This window comes from Taudactylus pleione, unplaced genomic scaffold (genome assembly GCF_031769625.1).
Source record: "Taudactylus pleione unplaced genomic scaffold, aTauple2 ptg000800l, whole genome shotgun sequence".
Classification (NCBI taxonomy): Eukaryota; Metazoa; Chordata; class Amphibia; order Anura; family Myobatrachidae; genus Taudactylus; species Taudactylus pleione.
This window is the reverse complement of record NW_028285202.1, coordinates 174,732-188,570: the sequence shown is the minus strand read 5'-3', so window position 1 is coordinate 188,570 and position 13,839 is coordinate 174,732. Positions and strand designations below refer to the sequence as shown.

Here is a 13,839-nt window from a genome sequence, read left to right as displayed (position 1 = left end):
GGGTTCCTGAACGGTGCTCTTACCACCTTAGATAGCCGATCCAGGGGCCGGAAGGGGGCGTAGACCTCCTTATATACTCATTCCGGGCGCTGGAACGGGGTGCAGGTCACCTTAGATAGCCAGAACGGGTGCCAAAAGGGGCCTGCAGACCACCGTAGATGGCCGTCACGGAAACCGAAATTAAGATACCTTTGAAAAATCCTTGGGTGAAACTGTTATCGGCATAGCTGTGGCCGATGTATCTGTTCTAATGACCTATTTGAACTCAGCATGATCCCAGCTAAATGAGCCAGAACCATTGAGAATATATATTTTATAATAGTGTTAAGACAGAAGTCCCAGCTGCCTATTCTAACAACACTAAGCAAGCGATGTGGAGAGTATGCACCGCACAGTCAGTGTAGTGGGAAGCACACAGGGGTCTATTTACTAAGCCTTGGATAGAGATATAGTATACGGAGATAAAGTCCCAACCACTCAGCTCCTAACTGCCATGTCACAGGCTGTGGACAGTTACAAGCTGGTTGGTTGGGACTTTATCTCCATCCAAGGCTTAGTAAATAGACCCAACAGACTGACATTGGAGCGCCGGTGCCTGATAGATTGGCAGTAACCGCGCAGTGTGGATTACAACACACCGAACGTTCAGCAGAGTGTGGGCGGCAGGAGAAACATAGTACATTTAACATAATAAAAATAATATGCATAGTATCCCCACCAGCCCTATCGTAATATTGAGAATATAGGGGTGGATAGTAGGAGCTCTGTTGGCTATAGATACAGGTAGTGCTTAAACAATAGGATAAACTGTTTATATATTTATACAATTCGGATATTAATAAATTGAACATCCACCTGGGTATATACATCAGTACAAAAGTGGAATATGTGTGAAGTGTATATAAGATTTGCCGTCTAGATAGAGTGTTGAATGAGCTGTAAAAACTAGTAACATAAACTATGACTCTAATACAGTGGATTTCAATAATGGATATTTAGTACAGAGTCTGGGCTACTAGGGGTCCACCAGTGCCTGGAACCGTCTTATCTGAGAATTACTTGACACCGCGGGATAGATGAGAATTGAGTAAACGCCTCATAACATGCAATATGAAAAGAGGAAAGCTACGAATAATAAAGACACTGCATGAAATGAAAATATTCCATAAACAAGGGAAGGAATGAACCTAGGGGTAAATTTACTAAAGTGAGAGTTTTTAGAAGTTTTAAAAGTGATGTTACCCATAGCAACCAATCAGATTCTAATTAACATTTAACTAGCACCTTCTAGAAGATAATAGCTAGCATCTGATTGGTTGCTATGGGCAACATCACTTTTAAAACTCACTTCTAAAAACTCTCACTTTAGTATATTTACCCCTAGTGGGAAAATAGAATGTGAAATACAAAAGCAACATTCCTGCAACATTGTATAAACATTACCATAGATCTGACACTAATATAACTAAATAACGTCCTTTCCCACATATTAAAGGAATTAAAGGCCTGATTCAGACCCGGTCGCTATATGCTTGCTCATGCAAGCGGCCCGATGGTCTGCGTACGCGCATGCAGTACTCGTGCGCGAACTACACATTGCGATCGCATACCGCCCGCTCGCCCAGCAAAGACAGCCCAGCAGAATGAGTGATGGGAGAGGCCGTTTGTGGTTGGTAACATGGGCATTCAAAACGGGGGAGTGGAGGTGGGAACGCAGGCGTGCCTGAGTGTTTCCACGCCGTTTTAAGGCGTGCATAATTAACAGGCAGCGTCATAGTACACGTCACTTGCCTGTTTTTTACACTGAAATCCTGTGATTGCGGTAGGGTAAGGCAACTGCAAGTGCTGCGTTAGCTTCCGATGGTGCTCGATGTACCAATGTTTTAAGACACTTTCAGGAGATGACGTGCGCTAGTGGGCAGCTCTGCATACTCTGATGGGTGACTGCAAACGCAGAGCGATCGCCCGCACAGCCAAGGTGGGTGTGCTTTTGTCTTGGCGAGCGATCGCATCCCATGACGTAATTTTAAAAAATTAGCATACGCAGGATGCGAGCAGCTGCAACATGTGAGCAGGTCTGAATCAGACCCAGAAGCCAGAGCAATAAAATACTTATTTAATTATTTTTTAAAGCACATTTATTCGAACTTTACTCACTCTGTAATTTTAAAATATATTTCATCTTATTGTGATATCAACGAGATATCCTTTTAACGTATACTGATAAAGATATATTCTTTAAATTGTAGTGCACCCTAAAGAATGCTCTTCTTTTTCTAGTTGTAAAGGTGCCCACACACTGGACGATTTTAGGCACGATTTGCACGAAAACAATGCATCGGAATGATACATTGTTTAAAAACTTGCAAATTGTGCAGCTTTCAGGAATTATAACGAACCGATGCGCGGTCCCGCAGGTCGTTTATCGTATCTTCAGATCTTATCTACTGCAGGTAAGATCTGCCAATCTCCTTAACGATGCACTGGAATTCATTAAGGACACACAATAGTTTGTTAGTCACATTACACAGTTTAGCAAGATATTGTCTGTCCAGGAGTGCTGGTGAGTTGCCCGGGGAGTACAAGGGAAATCGTTGACGACATTGCATCTTCTTCGAGTCATCCAGTGTGTGGGCACTTTAAATGTGAAATGTTTCTGTTTTGAGCAAAGGCTAGTACCTCATTGTCAGACTTGTATTAGTTTTTGAACAGGGTGTCTGAAGGAAGTCTGTATGGGTGTTTTGAGGTGTATATAGGAAGTTGGCAGATCTAAGGAGACCTTCTGACATGAGATAGAGAATACATCCCTGACCGGAAATCAAACCCGGGTCTCGGCGGAGAGATGCTGGATCGTACCTACTAGACCACCATGGACTTCGGAGTTGGAGACAGGTTGGTATGTGTTGCAGGGATGAGATGAGTGGAACAGTAGTTTAACCAGGCTTGTACTGGATTATTACTGAAGACATTATATAATGACACTTCTTACTTGAGACTGTAACCGGAGATGCTGGAGTGGTACATCCTAGCAACGGATTAACCAGGCTGGAATTGTGTTGTCGCTGTAGTCCAGGATCCGGGAGCACTCAGACGATAGCAGGACCGGAAGCAGACCAACACCGGAATGGGTAGTGGAAACTGGTACCAGGAACAGAACAGATGGAGAGGAACCAGCAGGCTCACTGGCAGCAGGCAGGATACTGGTTGGGGTAACTGGAACCGGCAGAGATTACCTGTGCAGCCAGTGGGATAGCTGACACAGGTGAGGTGTAGAACACTCGCAGAGATCCGTGCAGCAATCTGGAACAAAACCGTACAAACAGAAATGCAATAGGAGCACAGTATAGCTTACTCAGCTAGGACTGAGGATAGACATTGTACTGGCAATCGGGTAGCATCAGCAGCTGGGATTTATACCCATGGGTTCCCCAGGATAGGCTGAACCAAGTCAGGGGGTACAGGTAGGCTCAGACTGTCACTCAATTGGACGCTGCAGTCAGCTGATCGCGACTTGTCATCACAGAACTTTAGCACAGGCTTTGATGTTGTCTGAGGCCTAGCAGGCCGGAAAATACTGCAGCCTGTATGACCAGGATGTGACAGAGATCGAGGGCAGAATAGGTAAGTGACTTGACGGCAAGGAAAACAGACCCGGGTTGTGACACTCATACATTACAGTTGGGTTGTGATACTCATACATTACAGTTACCTGAAACACTGTCAGAATTGGATATGGTAATATAGAAGGACAGGATCAGGAGAATAAAAATATTGATATAATAAGACTGGTGCGGGATTGTGTCTTTTTTGGGGTGTCCAAAGCCTTAAATTGTTTGAAACTTCAAATTGTTTTCTGTATCGTGATCTGTGATGTGAGGAGAGTCTTTGGGGAGAAGTGGAGTGTCACTTTCATAGAGGGGAGGGAGGCAGGGCCGGTGCTAGGTGTCTCGGCACCCAGCTCCATCCCGTACTCTCCCAGCCCCTTCCCTCACTGCGCCCTCCCCCAGAGCATAAACTAATACCGGCAGCAGGTGGGCGGAGGGCGGGGATCTTAAGCAGCTCTACCCCTCCTTCCCTGGCCATGTCTGAAGATAAATAGTTTTATGTCTTCAAAATGGGCTGAGTGGAGACATCTCTACGTACAGAGCAAGATAAGGAGACGTTCTGTTCCATTTGGGAGAGTTTTAATGACACCCTTCCAAAAGATATTAAACAACAAATACATCCTGGTTTTAAATTGACAACTTGGTATGAAACTAGGCGTCTAGATCGCCACTTCCATGGGTCAATTATTGGAAAGTTCTGTTCAGATTCCTCAGCACCTTTCAATTATTTTTTTTTGCCACATGTTCCGCGTTCCTTCACTACGTTCCTTTCCCTCCCTTGTCTTTCCTTCCCCTTATCCTTCTATACTTCATTTGATATATATTATGTGGTTTCCATATCACTATTTTCATACAGTATATGATATTCAATATTATGTGTCTTGTAAGACAGTAGGCCTAATTCAGCAGTGCACCGCTGAACACAAATTCACCGATGTTCAGGAAACTGCAGGCACCAGACCCATTCTGTGCATGTGCAGAACGGGTCTGCGAGCTTGCACATAAACTGGCAGCAGACTGTCAGCGATTGACAGTCTGCTGAGATTTGGGGGCAGGCAGGGGGCTACTATGGCCTCTGTTTCCTAAAACAGAGGCGTGTCACTGCCATTGGGGGGGAGGAAAGAGGCCAGGTGATGGAGATTTCCTGGCCTCTTCCTCGCAGCTGCAACAGCCGGCTGCGTGACCCCATGAGTCATCATAGCTGGCTGATTGTCCGCAGAGTATCCGATGCTGCGTTGGACAACGCAGCTCGGATACGTAATGCAGCAGGGGGCGTGATGCCATCTGCTGCATTACCATATTGGCACAGACGGAATAGCTAAGCTGCTTGCAAGCAGCTTAACTTTTCCATCTAAAGCTGAATCAGGCCCAGTGGCCACAAATGTACTGTAAGTTATTCACCATCTACTGAATATTATGTAACCTACTGACTGTATACTCTTATATAGCCTTAACATTCAATAAAAACATTTTTACAAAAAAAAACATTTTTCGTGCATGTGAGTTATTCTGTAATGTACTCACATCTTACCATTAGATTAAGCCTGAAGCTGTGGGAGGGTCTGAGTGCCTTTGTATATGATCTTTATCACCCTATTGCTGTGCTCCTATCATGCAACGCATTTCACATTTCCAGCTTCTTTCAGGCACATTTCTCTCCCTATGTTGCTGCTCATTGTTTTTCCTTTCTACAATGTAAATAGCTTCTGCTTTAGGAGAAGGAAAATGCATAATAGGTGGTAAATGTGTATAGTCTCAGAGACCACAATAGGAAAACCAGACCCGACTTGTCAGCAGACAAACTGGGTAAGTTGTCTACAAGAATCTCACCTTCCATACAGAGAATGTGCAGCCTGTACTAATATGACCACAGCATTTGTCTGATTGCTCAGACTTATTATTATTATCCTTTATTTATAAGGCACAACAAGGGGTCTGCAACAAGGTACATAGACAGAAACATTATGAACAAAACAAGAACAAAGTCACTTATAGTACAAAACATTGCAGGACATGGTTTATAAACATTGCTGCATCAGCAGTATTAATACTCAAGGGAAAGGTGCCATTGTATGCAGTGGGGAGGAGATGATGGAATAAGTGAGCAAAGGCTAAACACATGAGGGAAGAGGGCCCTGCTCATGAGAGCTTAGAGTCTACAGGGGAGGGGCAGACAAACAGTGGTGACACAGAGGGGAGAGACAAGAAGCATGGGGCAGTGGGTTAGGATGAGAGCTAGGAGGCTTTGGTGCAGAAGTGCATATCAAGAGCCTGTTTGAAGTTTTGTAGAGAAGTGGAGAGTCTGATTGGGAGAGGGTTCCAGAGGCTGGAAGCAGCAAGGGCAATGTCTTGGAGGTGAAAGTGAGAAGAAGTAATCAGTTGGTGGAAATGCGGCATCAATTTGTAGAATGAAACGGGTGGGAGTATAAAGGGAGAAAGGTCCAACATGTAAATGAGAGACGATTTGGTCAGGGCTTTGTAAGGGTCTGATCCTGGAGATATTTCTGAGATGGAAATGGCAGAACTGTGAAAGGTACTGAATGTGTAGTTTGAAGGAGAGGGAGAAGTCAAGAATAGCTCCAAGTCAATGCACTTGTGGACAAGAGGAGATAATGGTGCTATCAATAGAAATAGTCGAGGGTGAGGTCATTCGGAAGGGCGGGAAGATTATCAGCTCAGTCTTAGACATGTTAAATTTTAGAAAGCGCTGGGACATCCAAAAGGAAATGACAGAAACACAGTTGGAAATATAAGTGAGGAGAGCGGGGGAAACGTCAGAGAAGGAGAGGTAGATAGATCTAAGTGTCATCAACATAAAGATGATATTGGAGACCGAAAGAACTGATGAGTTCACCTAAAGAGGATGTATAGAGGGAGAATGTCACAGTGCAGCCGGACCCAGCGGTCACTTACCGGGTCCGGTGGCACTGTACGAGGGAACCTTGGCAGTGGGCCGTGACCTGTGTGTCGGGCGCAACCAAGTCCATACCCCCTTGCAGGGGTCCCTGGTGAATACCACCGGCACGTTAGACTCCACACCTCTGTTCTGGGTCTTTGTCAATCCAGAGTAAGGGCCAACATCCATTACCTATCCGTGAGTTGTGACAGAGAATAGGAAATGAGCAATAGAACCTTGGGGGACACCTACTGGTAGAGTAAGTGGGGAGCAATGAAGTCATGCGACAAGACAAAGAATGCTCAGAAAGTTAGGAGGACAGCCAGGAAAGGGCAGTGTCACGCAGACCGAGGGAGTGAAGGATTAGTAGGAGGACTGGGTGGTCCAATGTCAAAAACAGCAGAGAGGTCAAGAAGAATGAGGATGGACTAGTGGCCCTTGGAATTGGCAGCAAAGAGATCATTGCTGACTTTAGTGAGGGCAGTTTCTATGGAGTGGAGAGGACGAAAGCCAGACTGAAATGGGTCGAGCAAGGAGTAGGAGACAAAAAAGGCGGTAGGGCAGTTGTAGACAATCTGCTCAAGGAGTTTGAAGGTAAAGGGGAGGAGAGAGATGCGACGACTGTTAGTACTTTCCTTCGAAGGAAAGAAAATGCAGGGGCACACTCGCAGAATGGCAACCATTATGGTAAGCCCTAGATAAATAGGTATAATGTGCTAGTATTAGGGATGTTATGGACCATCTGATGAGGAACACCTTGACCTGGTGGAAGGGCAAACATTTTTGGCCAAACGTGATTAGAATCTCATTTATACTCCGTGTTATTGTAGTTTATCGTCAATATTTTGACCATCAGTATTCCTAGTGCTTAGAGATTGCATGGATTTTTTTTTCCTACATGGCACTACAAGCCTCAGCATAGAGGCACCTCTTAGTATGTCTACAATTAGGGTGTGTAGTCCAAGTCCATGTTCCTTTATTGCATGCTGCTGCGACCACTTTAGCATATGTTGTCGCAGTGTCTGCATATATACTAGTAAAAACCCTTTCTCTGGTGTACAAGTGTGCGCCTGAATGCATAAGAGCTGGGATCCCCACTTTGAGCTGCCGCACAACCATCTGAAGCATTGAAGAGTCAGTGGGGCTCATTCGATCCTGTAACTCTCTGCATAGACTCTGTGGTATGCTTGCACCTTTTTACAGATTTAGTTACACAGCGCAGTCGCCAAAAATTGCTAATTTCCGTGAACATCAGCTTTGCTTGTGCCTAAGAATCTGCCCCCAAAGTGTGAGCACCCTCATCCATATGACTACATACCGTTTGATACAAAATATTGAGCAATAATTTGTTAATGTACACTTAATTCATTCACATGTTATGATCTGAATATTTTTATTTGATTGTTGTATTGAATTATATGATGTTTTTGTCAACGTCACCATTTGACTGTAATTCTATACCTATATATAGTTTTGAGCCTTAGTGGGTGTGAGTTGGCTTGTGCGAGCCGTTTTAAATTTTTTACATTTGAAAGTTTTTTTGTTTTCTTTCTAAGCCTTTACTACACTGATGTACACACCAGTCAGCCGTAACATTAAAATCACTGACAGGTAAAGTGAATAACATTGATTATCTCACAAGTTCTCAAACTCGGTCCTCAGGGCCCCAAAACAGTGCATGTTTTCCATGTCTCCTGCCAGAATCACAAGTGAACTAATTAGCTCCTCCTATGAATCTTTTAAAATGTGTCCGTGAGTAATGACTACACCTGTGCACCTACTGGGTGACCTGGAAACTGTGACCTGTGTGGGGTCCTGGGGACCAAGTTTGAGAACCTCTGGATTATCTCATTACAATGGCACCAGTCAATGGGGTGGGATATGTTAGGCAGCAAGTGAACACTAAGTTCCCTAATATAATGTGTTGGAAGCAGGAAAAATGGGCAGGTGTAAGTTTTTGAGTGAGTTTGACAAGGTCCAAATTGTGATGACTACATGACAATGGAAGGACAACCTGTGTATCGGCGACAGGGTCATGGGCACTCAAGGCTCACTGATGCTTGTGGGGAGCAAAGGCTAGCCTGTCTGGTCCAATTCCTCAGAAGATCTACTCTAGCACAAATTGCTGAAAAAGTTAGTGCTGATTATGATAGAAAGGAGTCAGAACACACAGTGCATTGCAGAACAGCCAAAGTGGTCAAGCTGACCACCGGTCACCGCCTAAAGAGCCTACAATGGGAACATAAACATCTGCACCGGACCATGGAGCAATGGAAAGTGGCCTTTTCTGATGAATCGCGTTTTCTTTTAAATCATGTGTTTACCTGGGGAAGAGACGGCTCCAGGATGTTCTATGGAAAGTCAGGGACAGGGGAAAAAGACTGAACAGATATACACACTATAAATTTCTCAAAAATGAGAAAGCGAAAATAACAAAGAGGGAAAATATAGTAGGTGTGGCTATAACCACGTATAACGTATGATAGAAACCCAATATCAATATACTGAAAATGTGGTGATGCAACTCAGAGAAAACCTATAGTAGTGACAAAGGGGGAAGGAAGATCAGATGACCAAACAAAGACTCTATTATGGTCAGATGACCAACAAAGACTCTATTATGGAGCACTCTTATAACCATATACATTGCAAATGCGACTAACATAGAACCTTTTTTCTTACAGTACCTTGAAAAAGACTAAAATTGACTTACAATACAAACATACTAGACAGAAGGATGCGGTGTGAATGATACAAAAGGACGGCGAAATATAACAGACAATAACTTACAACATGTAAAATACATAAAAATAAGTATAATACACCCAGAATCAGAGTATCACAGTTCATATGATGGCTCTTCTCTATAGATGTATTGCTTTGTGCTAGATCAACATTAGTCTGCAGTAGGTTAATCGCATCAAACAAATGAATGCCGTCTCCTAATCGACTGATTAAGTATCGTGTGCAACCTTATAGTTAAGAAAGAAGAACTAACAGTCAGGGTATAAGAGGCCTGTGAATATACTAGGCTCTGCTGCTCCCCATCTTACCTATGGCATAGGGTGAGGTAGTGCGAGACCCGTACCAACAGTAACCCTTGGAAACAAGTCAATATCACAATCCTGTTGCACGGCTTCGTTTCTGCTTTCCTCTGTCTTGCCGTAGGGGCATAGGACAGTGGATGAGAGAACTAATGTGCTGCAGATGGATAATGATAGTAGTGTATAAGTAAGTTTACCAAAAGAATTCAAGATTATTATCGTTCTAGAGGTGCAATCATCAAATATAGTATAGAAGAAACGATGGTCATGGCGTGAAGATACCGGTTACACCACTACATTCTGCTGCTTCCCATCTTGCTTATGGCGTCGGGTGGGGAGTGAGAGATCAGTGTGTCCCAGTAGCCCTTAGAAACAGCAGTCCATATCAAATCCCTTTTATAGTCGTTCGTTTCTAATATCCACTGTCATACCCTTCCGGGCATAGGGCGGTGGATAACAAAACTACTAGGCCGTGGACGGGAGATGATAGGAGTGGATAAAGTGTTACAGATATCAACAGAATTCGTTGTGTACTGATCGTATAGTTGTATAAACGACTGTTGATCACGTAAAATGTATAGTATCAAGACATTGCTTTTTAACTATAAGTGGGTAAAAAGTGTATTAGAAAGCAACCGAATCTTATAGCTTGTGGTGCAAATTATTTAGCAGCAGCAGCAAAAGTTGTTAAATATATATATATATATATATATATATATATATAGCTGTCAATCACAGGAGATATGTAATTTCAGAAACTCTCTTATAGTTACAGGCAGTGCATAAGTATATTTAATAGCAGCAGAGTAACATAAAGTGCAAAGTTCATTTAGCCGCAACAAGGAGAATATAAATTGATATGATTTACCAACAAAGTTTATCAAAACTGTGATCCAGTACGAATAATCAAGTTTGGACAATACCTCTCTAGTGGTAGATAGAAAAGTATACAAGTAAATGTAACATTCAACAAATAAACAAAATGCAGTAGTCAACTTCAAAGAGACTTACATCCAGCACATTATTAAGTGTATAATGCTAAATCAATCAGTACATATGCGTTGTAATTACTAATTCATCCTTATATCCAAGCGGCAATTCAGAGTTCTTATATAACCAAATGAAGTAAACGCCCATATACTACCTGGGTGTAGGGGTGCCCCACACTGCACAGTTGTGGGGTACCCTGGGGACTGACACGCATTGCGCCTCAGTGGCTTGATCATGGACAATCAGCTACTGACCTTTTTTGGTCATCTGACCTATCTTCCCCCTTTGCACTATGGAAAAGCTAGTCAGTGTCAGTAGAGGCAGTAATATGCTCTGGGCAAAGTTCTGTTACGAAACCTTGGGTCCTGCCATTTATGTGGAGGTTACTTTGACATGTACCGCCTACCTAAACATTGTTGCAGACCAAGTACACTCATTCATGGAGATAGTATTTCCACATAGTCAAGAATAAAAATAAATGAACTGCGCTAGGTATGTCTATACAGCTGCTCAATTAAAAAACATCAAGTATGGAAAGGGAAAACGAGCGCTTGTTAAAACTAGATCAGGGAAAACAAAAAAAATGAAACAATAAAAAAAAAAAAAAAAATTATATGGACAAACAAACAAACAAATGAACAAACATAAAACACTGAAACCATATGTTTAAGTTCTTTTAGGAAAAATTGATGGCAGGTCCAAGCAAGCGTGCAGTGGTATGTTAAATCCAATGCGACCTAGCTGTCCCTACCTTAATCTGTGGCTTCTAGTTCTGGCAGCGTGTTGAATAGCCTGCACTGCACAGGAAGCTGCACGAAGTGTAAGTGGGGTAGCGGTGGTTGTGAGCAGCGGCACAGGATGACGTCAACAAGTCAGGAAGATCGTCAAGTTGTAGTCCAGTAATGCTCCACTGTTCTTCCTCCACACTATCTCAGGGGTCCAACGCGTTTCGTACCTGCCTAGGTACTTTTTCAAGGATAGTTTCCTTCTCTCTGGTTACTTCCTTTTATAGGGAAAACTTTATTAACCAATAAAAAAAACGGAAGTGGTCATCATAAAAATGGCCGAAAAGAGCGGTAAGCTCATGGGCCAATGTTAAAACGTGGTTTCACAAAAAATAATAAATAAAAAATAATATAATAAAAAAATAGGACAACATTGAAGACGAACATACAACATATAGCTAAAAGATAAAAGTGAAGAAGGGTTGATATTTCTATAAAAATACATTAAGCTCAATATCTACATTAAGTCCCAATGGCTGTAAAGTTTTTAATGAATAAATCCATTTGGTTTCATTTCTTTTTAGTATGTCTACTATATTGCTTCCTCTCCAATGGGGGGCAATTTTTTGTATGCCAACAAATTTCAGGCCAGATGGATCTTGATTATGTTTCTCCAGAAAATGTTGAGACACACTATGAGTTTTTAATCCTTTTTTTATATTATATATATGTTCGGAAACTCGAATTTTTAGTTGTCTTTTAGTTTGCCCTACATATTGATACCCACATGGGCATTCTAAAAGATAAATCATACCTTCTGTGTTACACGTCAATTGATTTTTGATTCTGTACTCTTTCTTGTCTTGGTTTGAAATGAATTTGGTAATTGGTCTTGTATCTGCTTTTTGGTTTTTGCACCCCTTGCATTGTAAACAAAAATGAAAACCTGGTGTTTTGGTAGTTCTTTGTTCTTGTTCTGCCACTGTAATATAACTATTGGTTAGTTCCTGTTTAAGATTTTTTGCTCGTCTGTAGATTATTTTAGGTTTAGGAGGAATTTGTGTATTGAGATCTTTATCTAATAGAAGAATGTGCCAGTATTTTTCTAAAATCTGTTCAACTTTTTTGTGATCTGTACTAAATTGGGTAATGAAACTAGTAGTGAATTTATTTGTTCCGACATCATTTGATTTTGGTTTATATTGAATCAATTCATTCCGATTCAGTTTAGATACTTTCATTATTTCTTTTTGTAAGAAAGTTTCTTTATATCCCTTCTGTATAAATTTTTCTTTCAATATTTCACTTTGTTCTAAAAAGGTGTTTTCTTCAGTACAGTTTCGTCTAATCCTACGTAATTGGCCCCCAGGAATATTGTGGATCCAATTGCGGTGATGATTACTGCTATAATGTAGCATATTGTTTCCATTCACTTTTTTAGTATGGCATCTAGTTTGAATGTTGTTGTCTTTTATAACATGCCTCAAAGACATGCTGTGATAACCCCCAGACATCACCATATGCTAATCAGTTCCCCCTTATGTGAATTTTCTGATGTTTAACAAGGTATGATTTCAGTGTAAAGTATTTCCCACACTCACTACATGGAAACGGTCTCACACCTGTGTGACCTCTCTGATGTGCAACAAGGTCCGATTTCTGTATAAAACATTTGCCACAATCAGCACATGTAAATGGTTTCACACCCGTGTGAAGTCTCTGATGTCTAACAAGAACTGATTTGTATCTAAAACATTTCCCACACACTGAACATGGAAATGGCTTCTCACCGGTGTGACTTCTCTGATGTTTAACAAGATCCGATTTATATGGAAAACGCTTCCCACACTCAGAGCATGGAAATGGTTTCTCACCTGTGTGAAGTCTCTGATGTTCAGAAAGATGTGACTTCTGTATAAAACATTTCCCACACTCAGAACATGAAAATGGCTTCTCACCTGTGTGACGTCTCTGATGTTTAACAAGAACCGATTTCTGTGTAAAACATATCCCACACTCAGAGCATGGAAATGGTTTCTCTCCTGTGTGCATTCTCTGATGTTTAACAAGAACTGATTTAAGTGTAAAACATTTCCCACACTCAGAACATGGAAATGGCTTCTCACCTGTGTGACTTCTCTCATGTGTAACAAGATGTGATTTCTGTGTAAAACATTTCCCACATTCAGAACATGGAAATGGCCTCTCACCTGTGTGACTTCTCTGATGTCTAACAAACACTGACTGATGTAAAAAACGTTTACCACATTCAGAACATGTAAAGATTGAATCTGTGTGATCTCTACAATATGATGCAATATTTGAGCTGTCAGGCGAACATTCCTGATAAGTGTAATCAGTTGATACATCTGCACTGTGAAGTATAGGACATATATTTAGAGTAACGGGGCTGTATCCTGCAGAATCCCGTGTGATGTTATCTTCTTTTTTAAAGTCTTGAGATACACTGAGATCTCCATCCAAGGTCTTCCTGCTTGTGCGTCCATCTGCTGGAAATAAATGTATGAAAACTGAACTTTGTTACCTTGATGAACAAATTATCCTACTATTAATGAGTT

General features: G+C 41.8%; 1 protein-coding gene across 1 annotated transcript in view; it reads right to left on the bottom strand.

Moving 5' to 3' along the window:
* Window positions 1-12,708: 12,708 nt before the first annotated feature.
* Window positions 12,709-13,839, bottom strand: part of LOC148474894 (uncharacterized) — a 136,796-nt gene continuing 135,665 nt past the window's right edge. The window contains 1 exon segment of the mRNA XM_088457976.1: window positions 12,709-13,470. Within this exon segment, the coding sequence (XP_088314102.1) occupies window positions 12,788-13,470 (683 nt within the window). The 3' untranslated portion in view covers window positions 12,709-12,787.